General features: G+C 48.4%; 6 protein-coding genes across 6 annotated transcripts; 3 read left to right on the forward strand and 3 right to left on the reverse strand.

The window, feature by feature from the left end:
* Positions 1-967: 967 nt before the first annotated feature.
* Positions 968-4,884, reverse strand: H6S33_010062 (uncharacterized protein; the record flags this gene model as incomplete). Its single annotated transcript, XM_044841406.1, has 10 exons — positions 968-1,667; positions 1,743-2,081; positions 2,139-2,296; positions 2,355-2,771; positions 2,827-3,085; positions 3,146-3,670; positions 3,734-3,816; positions 3,869-4,405; positions 4,468-4,618; positions 4,691-4,884. The coding sequence occupies 10 exons, from the start codon at positions 4,882-4,884 to the stop codon at positions 968-970; spliced, it is 3,363 nt and encodes a 1,120-aa protein (XP_044697205.1).
* Positions 4,885-7,394: 2,510 nt separating this feature from the next.
* Positions 7,395-10,616, reverse strand: H6S33_010063 (uncharacterized protein; the record flags this gene model as incomplete). The annotated part of the gene is made up of 6 exons (XM_044841407.1): positions 7,395-7,882; positions 7,936-8,352; positions 8,409-9,062; positions 9,121-9,842; positions 9,908-10,007; positions 10,166-10,616. The coding sequence occupies 6 exons, from the start codon at positions 10,614-10,616 to the stop codon at positions 7,395-7,397; spliced, it is 2,832 nt and encodes a 943-aa protein (XP_044697206.1).
* A 2,332-nt stretch (positions 10,617-12,948) lies between these two features.
* On the forward strand, positions 12,949-14,734 carry H6S33_010064 (uncharacterized protein; the record flags this gene model as incomplete). Its single annotated transcript, XM_044841408.1, has 5 exons — positions 12,949-13,113; positions 13,184-13,263; positions 13,339-13,614; positions 13,672-14,489; positions 14,550-14,734. The coding sequence occupies 5 exons, from the start codon at positions 12,949-12,951 to the stop codon at positions 14,732-14,734; spliced, it is 1,524 nt and encodes a 507-aa protein (XP_044697207.1).
* Positions 14,735-17,731: 2,997 nt separating this feature from the next.
* H6S33_010065 (uncharacterized protein) lies at positions 17,732-20,078 on the forward strand (the record flags this gene model as incomplete). Its single annotated transcript, XM_044841409.1, has 3 exons — positions 17,732-18,186; positions 18,327-18,476; positions 18,566-20,078. 3 exons carry the CDS (start codon positions 17,732-17,734, stop codon positions 20,076-20,078), a joined length of 2,118 nt encoding a protein of 705 aa, XP_044697208.1.
* Positions 20,079-20,433: 355 nt separating this feature from the next.
* Positions 20,434-20,763, reverse strand: H6S33_010066 (uncharacterized protein; the record flags this gene model as incomplete). The annotated part of the gene is made up of 1 exon (XM_044841410.1): positions 20,434-20,763. The coding sequence occupies one exon, from the start codon at positions 20,761-20,763 to the stop codon at positions 20,434-20,436; it is 330 nt and encodes a 109-aa protein (XP_044697209.1).
* Positions 20,764-20,819: 56 nt separating this feature from the next.
* H6S33_010067 (uncharacterized protein) lies at positions 20,820-22,678 on the forward strand (the record flags this gene model as incomplete). The annotated part of the gene is made up of 5 exons (XM_044841411.1): positions 20,820-21,159; positions 21,234-21,461; positions 21,534-21,617; positions 21,675-21,898; positions 21,968-22,678. The coding sequence occupies 5 exons, from the start codon at positions 20,820-20,822 to the stop codon at positions 22,676-22,678; spliced, it is 1,587 nt and encodes a 528-aa protein (XP_044697210.1).
* Positions 22,679-23,042: the final 364 nt, after the last annotated feature.

Raw genomic sequence — 23,042 nt, forward strand, 5'->3', positions numbered from 1 at the left:
GTGATACCGAGGGCCCAGAAGAAGTGAACTGGTTTCTGTGGGCCTGCCTTCGCCGCCTGTGTTCCTGCTCCCCGTCGGCGCCCCGCCTATCCCAACCCAACCCCCATTCCCATCCCCGCCCCCTGAGCTAGGTTTCTGCTTGCCCTCGCCCACCCCTTTTGTAGGCTCGCTGCGGGTGTTATATAGCCCCCCTTGATCTCTGGGCTTTGTCCGAGGGATTGAGAGGAGACTTGCCACCCAATACGCTTTATTTGTATGTAATAATCTGTATGTATATATACATGTAGTTTCAATTTATTTATTTATTTATCTCTCTTTTAATTTAGTAGTATTTTCGTTAACGTTTGTATGTTTGTGTTTTTGTGTTTTCCTTCAATCTCCTCTAGACCTCTCTCGCCCTTTTAGTAGCATCGCTCGAGGATAAATCAAAGTTTTTATTTAAATTTTGCCGATGTCCTTTAGTGTTGTAGACGGTCCGGTTAATATTAGGTTGTCTGTAATGTAAACCACATTGCGGGGAACGGTAAACCCCCTGGCAACCAACAACGACAAGATGTTAGATTTAGTTCATCCATGTCCGAAGGAAAGTGGAGGGAGAGTGGCAATACCTCGAACGCATGTTTGAAGGTGCCGTGTTAGAGCATCGGGAGTAGTAGTCGGGGGCGATTTTGTAGTCAAGGAATCATGTCAACTAAATCATTGACCCTTCTGAAGACTGGTGGCAACCATCATTGGCAATTCAACCGGGGGTATCATTAAACAACCACCCCAACCAAGTCGGAGATGCTTCAGTAATTCTCTCTAAAATAACTTCGAATCTTTGGATCTAATACACACGCGAAATACCCATTGTTCATCTATGTAGTATGATGTATGCTGAAATATTTATATACAAAAAAGAAAACCGTTTCAATGCAAGTCCCAAAAATTAAAAGAGAAAACGCCCGTCCACCCGCCAGACCATATCCTACCAGTCAATGCTCTTCGTCTTCACCTCTGCCTTAACACCGTTCGTAAACAATGCAGGCTTCACAGATTTCCTCCCCTTAGTGTTACATGACTTCCGATCCATCTCCGCAAACGGATCCCCAGTCTCCTCCTTCTTTACCTTCCATCTCTCGGTACCCAAAAGTGAGTCCAACTCTGCCACTGATGGCAGCTTCAGATAAACCCATCCATCATCCCTCTCTTCTACCTCAAAAGTGGCAATGCTGAGTTCCGAATCACTGCTGCAGCCACCGGGGGTCTGTCCCTCAAGAGTAAAGTTCCTCTTATGGTATGGGCAAGAGACCCACATATCCTTCTTCTTCTTGCCCTGCTCGGTGCCATCGTTGATGTTCTCTCCGATGATACCGTCAGAGAGGACAAAGGCTCTCTTGTGCGGACACATCTGCTGTGTAGCGTAGTATTTACCCTTAACCTTGAAAATGGCAAGTTGGGTATCGCCACGCTTGACTGCAGCAGTCACAGGAGTAGACGAGTTATCGGCAGCGGCAAAGTGTGATGCCTCGAGGATAGGCTGCCAAGCAAGGTTGGACCACCGGTGGTTCTTGAAGTCGTATTTGACGGAATCCTTGGGCCAGTAGGCTGGGCGGGACTGCTCGCGCTCGGTGATGATCTCGATGGGATCACTAGCTTCACCAGTGTTTGCGAATTGCTGGAATTGCCTAACGATTTAAAAAAGTTCTCGTTAGTATGGTTCAAAAAACTCAGGGAGAGGTGAAGTCTTGTAGGGATCCTACTTTCGTCGGTCTTCATCATTCACCACCTCTGTCCATTCACAGAAGTACGAAGCTACAAGCTCCTGCATCTGCTTCTCAAGGTCGGCACAGATACCAAGCTTGTCCTCGAGAATGACCTGCTTGAGGTATCCAATCCCACCAGGCATATTCTCCATCCAGCGTGCTGTCCGCTGGAGTCTGTCGGCAGTACGGATGTAGAACATCAAGTACCTGTCCAAGATGGGAATGACCTGTTCCACGGGGCAGTCTTTAATCAGGAGCTCGGAATGGCGGGGCTTTGACCCTCCGTTACCACCGACAAAGATGTTGTATCCGGTCTCAGTAGCGATTAATCCGAAACTATAAAGATTGGTAGTTAGACCTTGAAGTTGAGGCTTATTTGGGACGAGGGCTTACTCTTTGTTTTGGGCTTCGGCACACTCTCTGATACAACCGGATATACCACCCTTTAGCTTGTGGGGCGAACGGACACTCTTGTATCTTTCCTCAAGTCTGATGGCCATGCCAACACTGTCACCGACACCGAATCGGCACCATGTGGTTCCAACACAACTCTACAGAATTGTTAGTATACAAAATTCAATCTGTAGCAACCACTAAAGTGGCTCTTACCTTGATAGTTCTCAAACTCTTAGCATAAGCATGTCCACTCTCCATGCCCGCCTTCACAAGCTCCGACCAAATGTCAACCAGATCCTGCTTCCTGGCACCAAACATGTCGATTCTCTGACCACCAGTAATCTTGCAGTACAGGTTGAACTTCTTAGCGACAGTTCCAATAGCAATGAGTTTATCTGCAGTGATTTCTCCACCGGGAACGCGGGGGACGACTGAGAAGGTGCCGTTGCGCTGGATGTTTGCCAGGAACTTGTCGTTGGTTTCTTGAAGCATGTGCATGTTCTTGTCCATTACGTGCTCATTGAAGAGGGAAGCAAAGATTGAGCCGAGCGTGGGCTTGCAGACCTCACAACCGAGTGATTCGGGGTCCCTTCCGCATTCGCGCATGACTTCAGGGAGGGTTTTGAGTTGCTAGGCGAGGTGTTAACTTAGGCGTTGGTATTTCATATGGACACGGAATACTAACCTTAATGCTGATAATGTTGAAGAGATCAACACGGGAGTAGGCAAAGTGTGGGCAGAGATGATTTGAAACCTCCGCACCCATTGCCTTCATCTCGGCGTTGAAAATGCTCTGCACAAGAGGCATACAACCAGCACACCCGGTACCGGCCTTGGTGCATACCTTCACCTCACCAAGACTCTTGCAGGAGCCGTCCTTTACCACCCTACTGATATCACCCTTCGTAACATTGTGGCAAGAACAGATTTGGGTGTCGTCGTCCCTGCAATATCACACCTTCGTTAGCAAGTAACACCGATTTTCTAAAAGGCTTAAAACTCACAAATCATCTGGGTTATCATCTTCGCCATCAGCCTTCGCACCCAGAATTAACTGAGATGGTGGCATCTCAAGTGCCTTCTTGGATTTTACCATCCCCACCAGCTTGATGTAGTCCTTGGTATCACCAATGATCATACCTCCGAGCAAGTATTTTCCATCCGCGGTGAAGATGTATTTCTTATACACAGCCTCAAAGGGATCTTTATAACTCAGTGCCTTGATCATTGGCCCTCTCTCAGCGGCCTCATTGAGCGAGTCACGTCCAGGAAGTTCCTTAGGACCATCACGATCCGCAAAGAAGTCGCCGAAGGATGCGACATTGACACCGAGGAGCTTTAGCTTGGTAGACAAGTCGGGGCGGCGGAATGCTTTAGGTGTCTCTGAATGCCCATGGAGGGTAGATTTGCAGAGATTGAAGGAGAGGACATCGGCCATCTCAACACCGGGAGCGATCAGCCCGAATGTTTGGTTTTCCCATGAGGCGCATTCACCGATGGCGTAGATTCCGGGGACGGAGGTTTCCACACTATCGGAAAATCATGGTTAGTGATCGATCATTGGTCTGGTTACTAGAGGATGGGAGTAGTACTCTTTGTTGATAATGAAACCACCTCTTCCGGCGGTTTTGATACCAGCCGACGCTGCTAACTCGTCTCTTGGTTTGATACCGATCTACTCCTTGTCAGTACCCGGTTAACTACAGCTTTCGGTTTCTGGTACTCACAGCAAAGCAAATGCAAGTCGTCTCCAAGGTATTGCCATCCTCAAATGTCACACTCTTCGTGTTCCCCTCCTCGTCCACATTAATAGTCTTGATCTTCCTGCACGACAGGACGTCCAAACCCAGCTCTGTAACCTTATCCACAACGAGCTTTCCCGCGTCCTGGTCCAACTGTCTTGACAGCACCCACGGGTTCTTGTCAATCAGTTTCACAGACCCAAACTGCTCCAGATCCATCATAGCCTTGGCAGCCTCCAGACCCAGCAATCCACCGCCGACAACGCAACCAGTGCTGCCCGGGACAGTGGCGGAGAAGGTGATTAGTCGCTCGAGGTCGTCGATGTTGCGGTAGACGAACACGCCCTTGCTGTCGTGACCCGGTGTAGAAGTGGGGACCACGGCGTCGGAGCCGGTCGCAAGAACGAGCAGGTCATAGCTGACGTCGTAGCCTGCGGAGGTAGTGATGGATTTGGAAGTAGGATCAATCGAGATTACTTTGGTGTTGAGCTTGTGGTGGAGGACGTCGGGGTGGGAGTCGTACTGGAATTCGGGTTAGTATTTGAAGAAACAACTATTTTGAGATCTACTAGGAATGCGCATACCCATTCTCGGGGATTCAGGTAAAGCTCCTCGACTTTTCGGTGCTCGAAGAAGGAGGTCAGGCCCACACGGTTGTATGCGACGTGAGACTCCTCGCCAATTACAACAACGGAGTACTGCTTGTTCTCGGCGTCAAGTTTTAGGATCTTCTCACTGTATTTTTGCGGCGTTGTTAGATTTTCTTTCTTTGAATCATCGACCTATTAATGTGGTGGGTGTTCTTACATGAACGCAATAGCAACCATCCCCAACCCAACAACCACAATACGCTGTCTACCGCCCTCGCGACCCAATAGCTGTGGTATTGGTATTACGTCCAACTCTTCTGGTGTTTCCATCCCGGTTGCGGGTTTTGGAAGTGGTAATGAGGATTCCGCGTCAGCGGTTGACAATTTTGTACTGCTCGAACTGGTTTCCATGATGGGCTTTTTTGGTGGTGGAACCACTTTTGTAGTGATGTAGCGGTAGCAAAGCAGTGCGAATACTGCAAAACAAAGAACGGTTCCTAGTAGGTAAGCCACGAGAACGACTTTTAGGGTATATCTCGTCGTGAGGGTTCGGCGGTCAAAAGCGTTTGGATTGAACACTATGAGTTCTATGGATCTTCAAAATGAAGAACCAGGCGACGATAGCTTTTAATTAAACACCGTCGCCACAAGCTTTTTCCGTGCTATTACAATTACAATTATTCACTATCGATCACAATCATCTGCAGGTGTTTTTTCACCAAGATTTGCGCAGCCAATAAGGATCGCCCTATTTCCATTTGAGCTTGCACTTAGTTTATTCACCACCCGTTTTTTATTCTACTGCTGTCACCGTTCGGGAGTGTTAGGTTTCCTTGGAGACTTACTCCACAAGTACCGTGCCCACCCTACCAGATAATCTACAGAGACACTCATGCTTTCCGAAACCGCCCTTGAATTCGTTTCCGGGCAGCCGGCTCTACCCCATATGCATCCTATATCCATATATCCCCTTGCAAAGCCCTACATGTCTAGAATACTTTTACAATGTACCCCTGGGGCAATACGCTGGAGACTTACCCCGCGGAGAAATTCTGCATAGGTACAGGTGCTATAGCTTATCGGACCCGGGATAGTATCAAGGTTGCGTGTTGGGGGTCATGTCAGATTCATACATGGTAGAACTGCAGATGTTGTATCCCCTGCATGGCCAAGCATCAGATAAGGTTGCTTCAACGGCGGACCCGACGACCCCGACCCGAGGTTCCCCTACTAACAACAAGATGCGCCGGAGAATTGTTCCGCGGAAACCTTGGCACTAAAACGGCCAGGTTATTCCGATAGTCGATCTAGTCGCAGGATGGAAATCTAGATAGCGGATTAACTCTAGTAGGAAAAAGCAGTTCTCTACTTGGTAGAGAGAAAAAAAAGTACCGGGAAAAGTAAATGAATATTTGTGAGGCTCATGAATTCTCACTCGGTACCGCCACATGAAAGCTGATGCCGAGTGCTTTCCACTGATCAGGATTCTGTATATCACAACTCTGATATTAACGTCAAGCGCCCTTTCCGGCAGGAAATCCTTACTGGCTCTTGAGGACTTCCGCTCATAAAGACTTCTGTAAATCGAGGGAAAACTGGAAAAAAAGAAAGTCAATTCGATCGTGAAATCAAATAGTGCCATCTTCTGAAGCAACAGGAACGCACCAGACTTTATGATCATTTCCCCCACTTCACCCTGTTCCCCCGTGATCCCCACGACCCCTTTAGTAGGATCCGGAGACCACGGGAGCTCCCGCACTAGCTCGCACGAAAACCCAAGGCGCCGGTGGCTTGTTACTAGCAGTTTTTCCGGCCTAGCTTCAAGCTTGGACGAAATAGCGCGGATAGGGAAAACACCATCCCCACGCCAGGTTGTTTTGCAATCCTTAAGTTGATTGTTACGTGTTTTATGCCCCGTCCCGGGGTGGAGAGAGGGTGCTCACACCGATTGACTTGTCAGACAGGCTGCTTCAGCATCCATCACTCGAAACTACCCACCCCCGGAAGAAATCGAAATCGTGAATCGGAATCGGTAGGAGAAGGGGGACTTGCTGACCAGGTACCCAGAAAGGTCTAAATAAAGTTCCCCATGCTCGGCGGCAATTACATATGTCCATTATATCAAAAAGCCCCACGTATCTGATCAGTTCTTTGGTGGGTTGGTCTGCAGTCTCTCGGATTAAAACCCATCTTCCGATCTAACACGACCGGATCAATGCACTGAGCGTTTCAATGCTAACGTGGGGTATAAAACGCAATAGAAAACTTTCCGATGGGGGCTCCTCCCTCTAAATGCACGAGACCAATCTGTGGCTCAGCTGAAGTGCCAGGGTTAGGGTCCTTGAAGTCTGGATTGCTTCGTGGGCCTAGACCAAGATTGGAGCTCTGGCTGAAGATATTTTTTATGGATGGCGGTATTGTATGTATCGAGATGTGGACAAGACTAGATGCAGTGGGTCACGATGGCCCAAGTGCCCACATGTCAGGTCCCACGATGGTCCCAGAGGGACATACTTATAATTAGGTGGTGCGATGTAAGTTACGCACGTACACTAGAGCACACGAGACATGTCAAATTTAAAGTTTTACTCACCTTGATATTTTTGAGTTGTTTCAAAAGGTTAATATCTAACCTAATTTTAAGTCAACATATGTAGTGGTGAAATTCACACGGATAAAGGTTCTTCAACTAATGGAAGACAGGATGTCTAATTTTAATATACATTTCACAAGTCAATTTCACTGTGTTCACAAATATAGCGATGAAAATGTTTATGTGATTCTCATGAAGCCGCTGGCTTGACCAAAATTGATATTGAAATAAACAAAGTAAGAAACAAAGTAATAGAAATATACAAGAAATGTCCTAATCGCTAATCCCAATAAACCCAGAAAGAAAACCTAATTTTCCAAAAGAAAACCTAGAAAAACACCATATCCGTATCTTCCCATCCCATGCCCTTCAATATTCCGTGTACACTCTTCTCCAGCGCCTCAGGACCGCAAATCAGTGCCAATGGCCTCTTTCCATCCTTCACCGCTGGCACAAATCTCTTAATCAAGTCCTCGTCTACTCTCCCAACCTTGCCCTTCCAGTCCTTCTCCGGCTTTGTGAGTGTGTATACAAGCTCACACCTGTCTCCATTTGCCTCGTTCAGAGCATCCAGTTCCTCCCGGCAAAGAATGTCTTCTTCTAGACGGTTTCCGTTGAGCACGACGCACTGTGTGGGGTCGGTCTTGTCTTCGAGCACGGAGCGCAGGACCTGGAAAATGGGAGTGATACCGCTGCCGGCGCAAATCATGAGGAATGAGTCGACGTTTCTGGGGGCGTCATTGATTGTGAGGTTTCCGTGGCCTTGGTAAATGACTTTACCAATGGGACCTTTGAACTCCGCAGTGTGACCCATCGCTATAAAAAAATGTCAGAATATGTATTTGAGTGCTTAGAAATGGGAAACATACATAATTTATCCAAAGACATAGTCATCTTACCGCCTTTTGTGGTAGGCGTATCAAAGTAGATCTTGATGAGAAGATGCACAACGCCCTTCTCCGCGTCCGTAGACATAGGTGTGTATGGTCTAGTGATAACCTCGCCTGTAACTTGGTCTTTGACTTTGATCAGGAGATGTTGGCCGACGGGCAGTCCGAGGATTTGTTCTGGGGAGTTGAGACTGAAGGTAAAGATTCTTGAATCCCATGAAACGACCTTCTTGCCAATGAGGGTGGCCTTAGACCATGCTCGAGGGTTCAAGAAGGTACCCGTTGATTGATCTGAAGTAGAGTCTGCGTTGCCTTGTTCAAGGAGAGCGAGGCGAGAGGATTCAGAGAGGGAGCCAATGTGGTATTTTGGCATCATTAGTTTGGCATTTTCGCTGTCTGTTCGGGTGTTAGTTGAATATGCCCATGTAAAAAGTTGATAATTGAGGTCTTACGGATTCCCATAAACTCATCAGTAGCATCCAACCCAGCAGCGGCAATGATACTTGTAGCACCACCCGGATGTCCCTCCAAGAATCCAGTGCCATCATACACTTCTCCATTGACTACAAACCACGGTTCTTCTTTCTGATCATGTTTCCTGAGCTCATCAATGTCGATGATCCTCTTGACCTGATCATTTGTCATCTTGACCACATCCTTCTTCCTCTGTTTGACCTCTTTGACGGCCTCCGAATCTCCCGTATCTGTCCTCTCGCCCCAGTTCGAGTCCAAAAGATCCCCACCCTCCTTATTGACCCTCTCCATCCATCCACCCTTCATCAGCGCCGGCAACGTTGGGTGCTCAAAGCATAGTACACGTCCATCCTCCTCCTTTCTGATTGCAATACGGAACCATGAGTTATGCATCATACCGAGGACAGACCAGTATGTATCGCGGGGCTGGATAGCGAGACTCTCGTCGACAGCACGGACAACGATATCGTCAGCGGTGCTAAGGGCGCTCACGGCGACGGGTAGTGACCAGAAGCACCAACAGAAGCAGACATCGCGCCAGCTCATGTCGAGGCGGCCGCCATAGAGGGTTTGGGCGTCAGGGGCGGAGCGATATTGATCTTCGGGGTATGTTATTGGTGCAAGAGCCCATGCTGTCTTGTGTTAGTTACTTGATACTACTAATTGATTCTAGGGGTGTGGGTGTGGTACTTTTGCCTTTGTCCAATGAGACTTCCACTCTGGTGACCCTTCTACCACCCCCGGCATACGCATATCCTCTGACTGTATACATCTCCTCCTTCCTTTCCTCTACGTCTAACCTCTCATCGTTCTGCGGGTACGCAACTGCAGAGTTGACGGATAGCTCATAGATCGCATATCTCTCATCTTTCCACCAATCTACGTTTTCCTTCGCCATCGCCGGAGTCACCATAGTTGGCAGCACCCTATTATCATAAATATGGTACCAGCCATCACATGGCTCCTCTGTAATCACCAGTTTCTTCAACCATTTCACTGATCGTCCACCAATCATTCCCGGGACTACCACTCTCAGCGGCTTCCCGTGATCTGGCCTCAACGTCTCTCCATTCTGTTTATGTGCCAGCATGATCCCGCGGTTCGGGTCTGTGGCGTGTGAGAGGCGGACGCTAGTCGCATATTTACCGTTTGGGAGGTCGTCAGCGCCGGCCATACAGAGGTAGCGAGCACGTCGGAGAGGTTTGGCAGCAGCTAGGAGTGTGCTGATGAGTGGTCCGGTCCAAAGAGAGGTCGACACGCCGGCGGCGCCCCAAGAGAAACCTTGGGACTTTTGGACCATGTTTTGTTCTTTCCGGCGGTTTCCGGCACAGACAAGCGTGATGGGGAGGGTGACATTTTCGAAGTCTGTGAGGATCTGGCGTAGGGAAATTGTCATGGGGTTTTCGACCAGTCTTAAACATGGATATGTTAGATATATGGCTATGGCTTTGAAAATTCAGTTTTAGAGGGGACAAACCCTTCAATTGAGATATCCCAATCCATGATATCCTCATCGTGGACTTCTGGAACTGCGCCGTGGTTGCGAACATAGAACAGCTCAGGGGGAGTCAAAAAGCCTTTACAATCGATATGTCAGTCTCTATATACTTCTAACTGCACTCTACATATCCCCTAAATACGGCATCCAAGCATTCACAGGATCCGAGTGTTGAGACATGGCCACATGGTCATATGCCCAGCACATAAAAAAGAAAAGAAAAATGTAAATACCTACCAGAGTCAAACAACGCCGTCAAGGGGGCTTCCACGTTAAATGGGTGCACGCCCGTCAATCTGATCAATCGAGGGTCTCTTGGAACATGCGAATCTGGTGTTCCGAGATCAATATCTAAAACCTTTGTTGGATTGATTGACGGCGGTGGCAGTGGGACTTCGACTTCTTGAATTTCATCGTCATTGTCCCCTTTGTCTGAGCGCGGAGGACTTGGTGGGAAGTATTGGTTTATTGGGCTCTGTATTTTGGGTGTTGTTGCGGTAGTGGTGTTCATTTTTGCCGTGTTCGTGGTGGTAGTGTTGTCACTGGCTGTCGTGGGAATAGGCGTGGTATCTTGGGCGGTTTCGGGAAACGAGGATTTTGAGATTCGTAGAAGGGTGAGAATATTAATGTAGGAGAGGCAGCTGAGGAACAGGTCGAAGAACTGCGTCTTAAACTGGAGCGTTGACATGGTTATGTATTTCCCCCACCGAGCACGTTATTGAATTTAGAAAGAGCGGGCTAAGTCTCTGTATGTATGTAGTAAAGTGGAGCTCTCTCGTTTTCCTTTACTAACAGTTTAACTTAGTGTGCTAAGTGAAGAGCAATGATTGCTGAGCGACTCCCACATACTCTACCACAAGCGGGAAAGTTCTGGTGTTTTTTACTGTTGTTCTTGCACGTAATGGGCAAGGGTAATATTTCTACGGTTCTATTACCCTTGTGTTCCCCAGCTGGACTGGTAGGTTCCAAACTCGGGATGTGTTCCTGCTTTCCCCGTATCAATGCCTATCCATCCCCACGTAGGTACTTTTTTCCGCGGGAAAGAGCACGGAGAGATGGGGGAGCGAGATACGATTCGATCCATGATCGCGGATACGGGTGAGAGAGTAAGCAGCGTTTGGAATGCTGGAGGTCTCATCCATTCCTCGAATCAATATCGATGCAAGTTGACAGGGCTCGGTAAGGTCGGAGGTTGTGATAAGGTGTGGCATGGCATTGACTACATGTAGAGCCAAGGACAGGTTTCCAGGTGTTGATCCATCCTGTGCCGTTTGTTGTAGCCTGTAGGGACGCGAGTTCTGTGGCTGAAATCTCTGATTAGTAGCCGGGTCCAAGACCGCTGCAGGTCTTGAGTCTTGAGATGTTTCGCTTGATAGACATATGTACAATACATACATGTAACTATCGTTCTTTGGTAAACACAAACAACTGCAACTACAATGTCAGGTACTAAATATCATCATATCAAGCATATATGATACTACAGAAATTCGTATGGAGGGACAGTACTTACGAGTGTATACATACATGTACTTCATGCCCTTAATACAAAGAGCGCTGAATCCTACTAGCACGATCATTACCCCACGAGCCTTTGTGCTGGCCCTCATGCCACGAAGAATGAGAGCGCCTCTAGCCATGAGAATTAATACCGCTTTCCCTTGTTTGAAGTTGTTAGTCTTCCCTTGTAGGTCGTACTGAGCAGTGACCACCTCGCTTCATGGACCTACTCAAATCATCGGTTTCTCTTCGATCACTTGCGCAATATCTCACATTCCGCCAACGATACCTCGTACAGGCTAATAAAAGCCACCAATAACCTTGCCCAATCTCCCCTAATCCTCCTCCTCCAGTCAACCCAAACAGGACCATCCCCCCAGGTGGGGGGAAGGAATAAGAAAGTAAAGGGACCGGGATGACCCCCAGTCTCCAAACTAGGATCGAGGAGAGAAAAAATCCCACCCTTATCAACCTGCTGCGGCATCCCGACCTACTTGGTTATCCCGACCTACTTGGTTATCCCAGCAATCAAAGTCAACCTCCCGACAGCGACCGAATATATTTGACCTCAAGTCGCCGCACCTACTCGCACTCCCGCGGAGAAGTTCTCCTATAACTTACTGACCCAGATCGGGACACTATTGCTACTCTTTGCACCTGTGGCGAACGACGAACGGAGAATATACGGTTATCGTCATTGGAAAGCGAGACCCCCAGGGAAGAACCAACGAGACAAGGCAACTGCAGCTACAACTACTACCGGAGAAGGGTAATACCGGCTCCGACGTACGACGACATACAGGCTCTGGCGTCAAAATTTAAAGTAACAAAAAGAAAAAAACGTCAAGATCGTGTAACAAATCAGAAATTACTACCACAAACTGGCGATTCTGAGAACATCAGGGAGAAAGAAACAGACTTACAGAAAATTAAAGGACGTTTTCTGCTGCATGCATTTATTGCAAAAGTCTTTTTCTCGGACCGGCTAGCCTGAATACTGCCCTTTTCTTAATTGTGCAGAAAGTGCTGCTAGCTACTAGTGTAGGTAAGTCTAATTATCAGCTGGGTTTTGGGGATTTCTGTGTGCCTGTGGGGGTCAGTGTTGATTGAAGGTCAGTACCTTTGGTGCAGAAGAAGATACACATTTCAATACTATCGAGAATTTGAAACAATTTTAGAATCCTTTACTACCACAGTAGCTGTATCTTGAACTAGTACCCTGGTGGGGGGAAGGAGGCTTTGTTTTTATTTATCGTCTCGCAGCTTGCCAATTAATACCAAGGCCTGATCTGCCCTATCTACTGATAAAGAAGAGAGGATAATCCGGAACTCTAGCTTTGGTCTCAAGATTATATAGCCAGCTTGAAAGAACCGAGTCTGAACTCCTCATCATTGCATTCTATTCTTTCATCAAGAAAGAAGTCTCATCTATCTGACTTAAAGAAGAAGCAACATCCTTTTCTACAATTCTACTTCTACAGTTGTCTTTTTTCTCTTCCTCAATATAGACCTTCGCAACCATGCAGATTAGCTTACTCTGGAAGGCCCCGGCCATTAACCCGATCAACCGCAAAGCCCAATCAATCCCCGTACTGAACCCCTTTGATCCTTATGGTCGGACCTTTTTCTTCTCAACCTTTGGTTTTATGATTGCGTTCCTATCGTGGTATGCCTTTCCACCATTGGTAAGTAACCATAAGTTTTTAGAATATCCCCTATAATGATAGAGCAATTCCTAACAAAACCCTTGTACAGATGACAAAAACCATCAAGGGCGATCTTCACCTCACACAAAATGAGGTTGCTAACTCAAATGTCCTCGCTCTTGTGGCAACGTAAGTTCTCATAAATCCCAAGAATATAATATCAAACCACCTACAGTGTCTAACAACTGTGGGCTACACAAATAGTCTTCTTGTCCGTCTGATCATTGGCCCTCTATGTGATCGATTTGGAGCAAGACTCTGCTTTGCTGGTGTTCTTCTCGCGGGTGCTGTTCCTACTGCAATGGCTGGACTCGTAACAAATGCACCTGGTCTTCTTACGTTAAGATTTTTCGTCGGTATTCTTGGTGCCTCGTTCGTTCCTTGCCAAGTATGGTCGACAGGATTTTTCGACAAGAATGTTGTCGGCTCTGCCAATGCCCTGATGGCCGGTATTGGAAACGCTGGTGGTGGTATTACTTAGTGAGTTTCCTCCAATACTTTCAATAAATGGTGCATGTATCTAACATATAAAACTAGCTTCATCATGCCCGCTCTCTTCGACTCGCTCGTTAAGGACCAGGGCCTGACTCCTCACAAAGCATGGCGTGTCGCTTTCGTTGTCCCCTTCATCCTCATCATGTCTATCGCTCTCGGTATGCTCTTCTTCTGTGAGGACACTCCCACCGGTGCCTGGGCCGACCGCCACAACGCCGTTCAAAACGCCTCCGCCTCCAGCAACACCACCCTCTCTGGCACTATCGTCGACGCATCCGGAAAGATCTCCAACACCCCCGAGTACGAGGTCCCAGAGAAGAAGTCTCTTGACGAGAAGAAAAAGACCGAGGATTCCGACCCTGAATACGCCACCGCCAGCCAGGACATCGAGTTGATTGTACAAAGCGAAGTCATTGTCAAGCCAACATTTAAGGAGGCCCTTAGAGTCATCTTCTCGTGGCAGTGTCTTATGCTTTCTGCACCGTATGCTTGCTCGTTCGGTGGTGAACTTGCGATTAACTCGATCCTTGGTGCTTACTACAACAAGAACTTCCCGTACCTTGGACAAACCAATTCTGGACGCTGGGCTGCGATGTTTGGGCTACTCAATGTGTTCTTTAGACCTGCCGGTGGAATCATTGCCGACATCTTGTACAGGAAGACAAACAGTGTTTCTGTGAAGAAATGGTGGTTGATCTTCGTAGGATGCTCCCAGGGTGCCATGTGCCTTGCGATTGGAATCCTCAACCCCAAGAGTGAGGCCACCATGTTTGGGCTGATCGCTGGATTGGCGTTCTTCATGGATGCCGCTAATGGAGCAAACTTTGCCATCGTGCCTCATGTGCATCCATTTGCCAATGGTGAGTTTAGCATTCAATCTCTCATTCCCAGGAATCTTGTACTGACTGTCTTTCTTCTAGGTATCCTCTCTGGTGTCGTTGGTGCAACTGGAAACTTTGGTGGTGTAATCTTTTCTGTTATCTTCCGCTACAACGGTACGCAATATGACAAAGTCATCATGATCATTGGTGCCATTTGCATTGGCGTAAATATGGGTGTTTCTTGGATTTCGCCTATTCCTAAGGGACAGATTGGTGGACGATAGAGATTTCTTTTTATTTCTCCTTTTCTTGTATTATTTATTTTATGATCTGCTTAATTTTTGGTTAGCCTACGGATTGGATTACTCATGTTTTGCGGGGATTTGTATTAAGGAGGGAGTTTTATTTTTGTTTTTCTGATATTTGGATATTTGGGATTTTTGAGTTTAGGAAATGATACAATATTATGATACGTAAATACATGGGGATATACCTCGAAAGTGTTAGTGATTTCGAAGATCTTTCATATCAGGACAATGCTCTTATCTTGATGATCTCCTTGCCGTTTGTTTCGTTTTTTTAGAACAAAGATATTATAAGTGATCTTGGGTTAATACATATATTGTTGCAATTGTCTAATACATGTAGGAGGTCCCGGGACTGGGAGGGGGAGGGAATATTACATGTAGCTCACTAAGACTTTCGAAGCGTGACTGTACCTGATTGAAAGTTAGACCCGGAAAGTGGGTCTGCTCTAGCTATCCTCGTCTCACCTTGTCATCATTGCATTTGTGTGGGCGTGGCCCGAGACAGTAATGGTGCGCGGTCAAAGTGGTGGAATAGGTGGCTTATACTTTAATTTCCCTGTCAGCATCAATATGTATACCTTTGATAATTCCTTCGCATTCTATCTTACTCTTAGCTTGATGTCAAACCTTTTGCCTTGCCTAAACTATGAACATTGTGTTACGATGACAGTGAGTGATCTCTCATGACTGCATGTGATGGCTTGGCAGTTAACTGGTATCACTGTCGATCGTGAAGAGTACTGAAACGACGAGTAAACTTGCTGTCTGAGGGCTTAAGAAATAGGTCATATACTTACCCCAGACCTCCAAGGGGTTACTGGGTGGGCTTGGAAGATTTGATTGTCGGCGAAATGGATAGATGCATACAGGCTGGTAAGAACATAGCATTCGACTGGCGTTATGTTTAAAGATGCTATCCGAATATACGAACACTGACAAAACCCGTGATAACGATTAGTGGTACAGACGTAATGCGATCTCATTTAGCTGGGAACTATGGATGCTGTGCTACGGTATCCAGGGTAAAGAATAACGTGGCGGTGTGGCTTAAGCAGTTATTTTCCTGCTTTTCTCGCGGATATGAACCGCCACACTTAATTATGCTGTTCTACGATGCCGTAGTACTCGTCCGCGTGGTCGCGGCCATATTGAGCCCCGCTGGTTAGCCTTCGGGGTAAAAGGTTATTTTGCCAACGCTTTTTCCGAGTTTCTGCCAGAACCGACATCGTTATCTGCAATCTATTAATAAATGAGCTCATATTCCGGTACACAAGGTACCTCTTCAAGTCTTCAAGGATAATGCTCAGCCAATATAAGCTTTCAAAGATCATTCGCATCTTGAGGGACTGAGTGGTTCAAGAAGAATCACGGTCTACGGTACCACGTACCGGTCGTAATCCCACCCTCTTGAGATTCGTTGATACATGTATCTATTCCTATGTTACACTCCCTGGCTTACTGTTTCACACAATTGCGAAGAGGGCCCAGGTACAAGTTTCTTCGCTCTCATCCATGATCATGATCATCGCACGTCTAGAACAATCTACTGGTTCTAGAGATACCAGCACATCGGGGAACACATGGATTCCCGGCAACTAACTTGCACTGTCGACAGTTGCCTAAAATAACAAATATTGTACTCGTAATGTTCAATGGGAGGTAAGCAGGCACTAGCCCTAATCGAACTTAGTCAAGCAAGCATTTACATGATTGGCCGATGTTTGACCTTCCATAGTCTCGCCCTTACATAACGCCGCCAAGCTCGAACCGATTTTCGATGCCGCAGCTAATTCCTCTCGTACAGAGCTTATTTCAACGTCTCTGGCATCAATGACGCCCCACACTGGGTTTTGGATGAGGAAAACTGTAGATTTTTCAACTCGATTTGGATAAGTGAAGAACAATAAAGTATCATTGCACCTGCGCGCAGTCAAGACAATCATCATCCGCGCAGTTGTCTCCACGAAAAATCTCCCCTGATGAGTCCTTTCTGGTGGGGCAGATCCATATCTCTCTTGAAAACACTATGTATGCAGCAGCCGCCGGTTTCACGAAGGTTAGGGTTCTTCGCTAAACGACCCTGGTCAGGCCAATGAGAGATTGGCACCACACGTGAACAAGCTTCCCCACCATCTTCTTTTATTCAGCCTCAGCCCTGTGCGTACGTTTTTAGACACATCTGAAGGGCTGAGGATCTGGAATCCGGATCGAAAACATCAATCATTTTGTTAAATACATAGAGTACGTACGTGCCTATCATAGGTCAAGCAAGCTCTGCCAGCAGTATCTTGACTGTAGACACAGTTTCTTTTGGCTGTACACCGTTTGGTCTAAATGAATGAATATTTACCTCACCGCTCAATAATACTTGCGGAAATCACATGCGGATGTACATACATATAAAGAAACGGCATTTTGCAGCAGAGAGAACCGGTCATAAGTACACATTGTTGACCGAATAGCCGTACTGTCACTGTGCTTCTAGTCCCGTCACTTTATATGATACGCTGGGCGGATGGGATGGGGGATGGTCACCTTTGTTTGGCTGAAGCTTGATCATCGTTTCCATAGGGCAGAACGCGCCACAAGCACCCCTCTATTTGCCAATATAGCTCTAGAGTTTATTACTCGAAACCACACACACCTTAATATCACCGGGGTTCCTGACTAACACACTTTTTAGTACAGCTGAACTGGCTGCTTCGTCTGCCGTTTTTCTAAGGTGGTAGAGAATAAAGAGGTTCTGAAAGCCGATTCTTGCGGCTCAAGCAACTGACTGCTCGCTCGACGAATAAACCCCCACTTCTGTCACCATATGCTCTTATCCTGCATTCATATTCCTCGCCAGATAGCACAAGCAATCAGTGGTGTGCGTACTAACCGCAAGACCCTTCTCTTAAAGCCATCACCACTCGTTGATCTCCTGGCAGTGAGGAATCTGACCACAAAGAGGAAAGCGCGAGCACGGTAGAAATGGCACGACCACGGGAAGATTATGAAATGTATGGGAATCTCTCTCCCCTTACCAGCCCAGGAACCACTGCTCCAGAGTTCTTCACGCCTGGATCCCCGCCTGCGTTGAGGACAAAATTCGGATATAGCTCGATTCCGTCCCGGAGCGTCAGTCAACCAAGCACCAACACAGCGGTGGAAACGAGTTACTCTGGAGGAAGTTCCATGGAAAGGCTGGAGAGGATTAGGTCAAAGGAGATGCAGATGATGTGGGGAACAAAGATACATTGGTTTCTTCCGTCGTCAATGGTGACACTGCTGTTTCTGGGGCTGCTGGGGGCGCTCGCGCATCACTTGTTTTACCAATCGCTGAATGGAAAGGAAGCGAAGGATCAGTTGACGATGATGAGAATTGGAACAGCATTGGCGTTCTTTACGAAAGCCATGTTGGTGGGGTCCGTGGTGGTTGCGTACAGGTTTGTTCAAGCGCCTTCCTTGCCAGCTTTGCCTTGGGCATCGTGGTTGCGTGGGGATGCATGTGCTTGTGCCTGTTGGCTGCCTCGCAGGTGTTACTTGTCGGGCTCACGCTAACAGTTTCTCACCTCTCCCTTCACAGACAACGTATCTGGGATACCATGCGGCGAAAGCCACTTACTCTGCGGGGCATTGATAGCTTATTTGCGGTAGTAGAGGACCCTACACACTTCTTTACCCTCGAAATCTATAAGAAAGCCAAGCTAGCCACTGCAATGGCAATAATCACCTGGTAATGATCATTTTTCGCATATATATACAAATATCACAAATTCAAAGCCACAGGCAATTCTGACTATTTGCTTTCCTAAATGAAAAAAGGATTATCCCACTTGCCTCCGTCCTGTCCCCCGCAGCACTCACCACCGAGCTCGCATACATCGTTGGCGGAAACAACAGCTGCGAGGTGCACACCGTGAACTTCACATCCGAGAACATCAACGACTGGCGCAAACCCCGATTCCGGGCTGGCGAATCATTGGCCTTCTGGAACGTCACGCCAACATACGAGGCGAAGGTCGAGGACAAGATAGAGTGGTTCGACCAGCCTAGCTTCAATGCTGTACGCCTGTTTACACTAACTACCATGTCGCACACGTTTATTCCCATGCGCTCGCCGTGCATGGGCTTCAATTGCACTTGGGAGCTTTTTTTCGATGGCCCGTGGTATAACTGTACGATGAAGAAAGGGGCGGATTTAACCAAGGACCTGAACCCGTTGACGGAGAACGATACATACGACTCATTGGCGCCAAAGGGGAACAAGATGTATTTCATGGACGAGGACAGCATTGATTACCAGCGGCCGCAGAAAGGCTATGATTCAAACGATATTGGCAGCCAGGGGATATTTTACAACGAGCCAAAGATATGGATGGGATGGGTGACCAACACGACCAACCGGCTCTCTCCCGAGTCGGAGGGTTATAATGCAAGCTGGCCCTTTAAACTAAACCAGCATCTCATGCAGTGCGAGCTACAGCGGGCCCGCTACGACATTGAGTTTGAATACATCAACAACGTCCAAGTCAACAAGCAGGTCAACATCTCAAACGGCGTCTCAATCAACCCGCAACAGCGGGAGGTGCATCCTAGCGACCCCACCTACAAGGAATACGCCGTCTACCACGGCCTCGGCCAGCTCGCCCGGAAGCAGATCGTGGGCAAGATCACGCAAGACAACTACACCGAGCAAGTGCGCACATTCTCCCTCATCTCGCAGACAAAGCTCGTCAATCCGGACAGCGCCCTTGCCCGCCGCGACCTGCGCAACGCCTTCCAGACATACTTTGAGGAAATCATCATCTCCCTGCTGTCGGAGAACTACCTGGGAATCAGCTACAACAAGACCGTACCCTGCGTCATGCGCCACACCCAGAATAATTTCAGGTACCAGGTTAGCAGTTTATGGGGTGGATATGCCATCTCTATCATAATGGCTCTCGCATGCATCGTCGTCGGCGGGCTATCGCTGCGCTCCAATGGCATCACCTCGGACACCACGTTCTCAAAGATTATGGTCACGACCCGGAACCGTACTATAGATCGGCTCGTGGAGGAATACGAGGGCGTGTGCCTCGGGGGCGACCCCTTCCCGGAGGAGCTGAAGCGAAAGGAATTTCAATTCGGGGTCATTGACGAGATTTCGTCGACAGGGGCGAATCTGAAGCACGCAGCTTTTGGGACCAGCGACGAGGTGATTCCAATCCTGAAGGGGGACTCCTACGCGAGGGTGGCGGCGAGAGGGAGTCATTACCAGAGAAGCAATTCGTGGGTGGTGAGGTCCCCAGCGGTCAGTCCGGTGAACACTAGATTCGCCAGAGGGGTTAATTAAAATTGGGGTTTTCTATGTTTTGTCGAGAGTTAGGAACAGCTGGTTAGCAGCTAGGAGTTTTTGGTTTTTCCGCTAGTAGGTTTTGTAGCATATACACACGGGGGCTCAGGCGTTGGGAACACTTTTTACATATTTCTTTTTGGTTTATTCAGTCTCTCATTTAAGCAGTCAAGCACTGTCTATCTCTTCTTCTTCTTTGTCTTTATTTCGGTCACGAATGTATGTCTCTGTGTGTGGGGGGAGGATGGGAGGATGGTGCAGAAAAGGTGTGAAAGTATCATTACCTTTTTGCACCCCAGGCACCTGTTACATAATACAGCCAATAGTAACAAGGCCCAAAGAGGAAGGACAAGCTTTATCTAACCTTGGTCCAGTTAAGCTTAAGCTGCCAGTGATCCTCCCCTCCACTCCCCGGCTTGGTCTCCGGCTGGGCAGTCCCCGGGTCCCCAGAGAAACAGCCCCTGGGGCCACTTCTTTGGTCGGGGCCCATTTTACCGAGTGTCGCCTGCAAGGGACGGCGATCGCTCTTCCCGCACGTGCAGCCGGGGGAGCGGACGGTCCGGTGATCCTCGCCTTTGCGTGCGCTATTCCCCCGAGTCCATCCATCCAGGCACTCGTTCCTGCAGATCCAGACATCACATATAGCGGTGCAGACAATTATATAGCCCATGATGCCACCGCCCATTTTGAAACCCAAGTAGCAGCCCAGATAACAAGCCAGCTATAGCTAGCTACCACACAATGAAACTCACCCTCCCCCTCGCCGTCCTCCTCACACACGCCGCGACCGCTGTACTCGGCGCATTCCAGCTCACCAGCACTAGCAGCGCATACACGGTCGACACTGACGGCGGGCTCGTCTTCTCCGTCAGCCGCACCACGGGCGACATCTTGACGCTTGTCTATAACTCGGTCGACTACCAGTCGAAGGAGGGCAAATGGACGCATATCAATTCGGGCCTGGGAACGAGCACGGTCACGGCCGAGACGGTCGGGAGTGACTATATCAAGATCACGATCGTGTCGGCAGCGAATCCGGTGACGCATTATTATGTTGCGAAGAAGGGGGATAGTGTGATCTGTAAGTAGTGAATGACTTGAGGGTTTTTTGTAGCCCCAGGGAGTATAGATAGGTAGCTAATAGAGTCGGGGTAGATATGGGGACATACATCACGGGCGAGGTGTCGCCCGGAGAGCTGCGGTGGTTGGCGAGGCTGGACAAGACGAACCTGCCGACCAGCATCCGCGACCCCGCGAGTGACAACACGGGCGGCGTGGCCATCGAGGGGAGCGATGTGTTCTTGGCCGACGGGACGACGAGGTGTAAGTTCTACAGCTCGGACCGGTTTATCGACGACTTGGTGCACACCGTTTCTGGGCCTGGTAATCATTACCCCCGCTCCTAGGACAATTTTAATGGGTGAATAATCATTGACACCCGGCGGCTATGTGCAGGAATCTATATATCGCTCGTGATGCCTGGAACGGCGTATGAGACCTCGTCCGGCGGTCCTTTTATGCGCGATATCAATAACCAAGGTTTGTAGGGCCATTTTCTGTGCTTATATATATAGAAGCGTCTCTGACTGGTTGTAGAAACATCGACCTCGCAGGAGTTCACATTCTACATGAACTCGGGTCATCTCCGCACCGAACCTTGGAGAATGGGTCTAAAGGGCCCCTACGCAGCCGTCTTTTCAAGCACGGGTCCAGCGTCTGCTGACCTGGACACCAGCTTCTTCAGCGAACTTGATATCCTTGGCTATGTCCCGCAGTCGGGCCGCGGACTTATGACCGGGTCTGTCTCTGGTGTTCCATCGGTATGACTATCCTATCCAATTTGCTCCCTTCTTGCAGAGCAATATCTTACCTCTCGTCTCAACCCGCAGGAATTCGAAGCAGTCATCGCCTGGTCCAACACCGAGAACCAGTACTGGACGCGCGCCAGCTCCTCCGGTAGCTATACGAGCCCCTACATGAAGCCCGGTACCTATACCATGAAGCTCTACAAGCAGGAGCTCCTCGTCGCCATCCAGACCGTCACCGTGGCCGTTGGCGGCAGCACCACTAGCAACATCGCCTCTACCGAGGTCGTAGCTGCGTCCCCCGTTTTCCGCATCGGCGAGTTCGACGGCCAGCCCTTCGAGTTTAAGAATGGTGACAAGTTCCTCGGAATGCATCCGTCGGACACCCGCATGTCTACCTGGGGCGGGAACTACACGGTGGGTGTGTCGACGGCGGCGGACTTCCCGATGGCGCTGTTTGCAAAGACCGGAGGGCCGGCGACGATTACGTTTACGGCGGCCAATACGGCCAAGAGGACGTTGAGAATTGCAACGACGCTGTCGTTCAAGACAGGGAGGCCGTCGGTGGTGATTAATGGTGCATGGACAGGTGCGGATCCGGGCGCGCCGGTGTTGATTGATTCGAGGGGTGTGACCAGAGGCGGGTACAGGGGTTACGGGGAGAGTTATGAGTGGGAGGTACCGGCGGGGACATTAGTAGCTGGGGAGAATACATTGGTTGTGGGCGTGACGGGGAGCGGAGATGCGGGATTCTTGAGTGCGAATTATATCGTGGATGCGATTGAGTTGTACTGAGCAAGCGAGTGATATTTAATGATTGCATTAGAGTATTTGGTTGTTAACGGAAATATTTCAATAAACAGCGTATGAAAGAAATTGGCTTACCCATCAATCTTAATAGAGTACATGCAGTCTTATTACGGCCGCTGCTCTTTCTTTGAATCTTTGAATCATTGAATTAGCCGGAGGGTCACAATATTTGAAGATAGAGGTCTGGTATCGATCTAGACCTGCCATTGAAGAAGTCCTCCACTGAAAGTTATATTTAATGCAATATATGTAGATGGCTTGGTTGATGAAAGGGGAAAAGTCCTCTCACTACGAAGATATACGGGATAGTCTGGTATATCTGTTCTACTCGTCAATTAATACAGTATTG

Source organism: Morchella sextelata (assembly GCF_020137385.1).
Source record: "Morchella sextelata strain SCLS chromosome Unknown scls_4, whole genome shotgun sequence".
Lineage (NCBI taxonomy): Eukaryota > Fungi > Ascomycota > Pezizomycetes > Pezizales > Morchellaceae > Morchella > Morchella sextelata.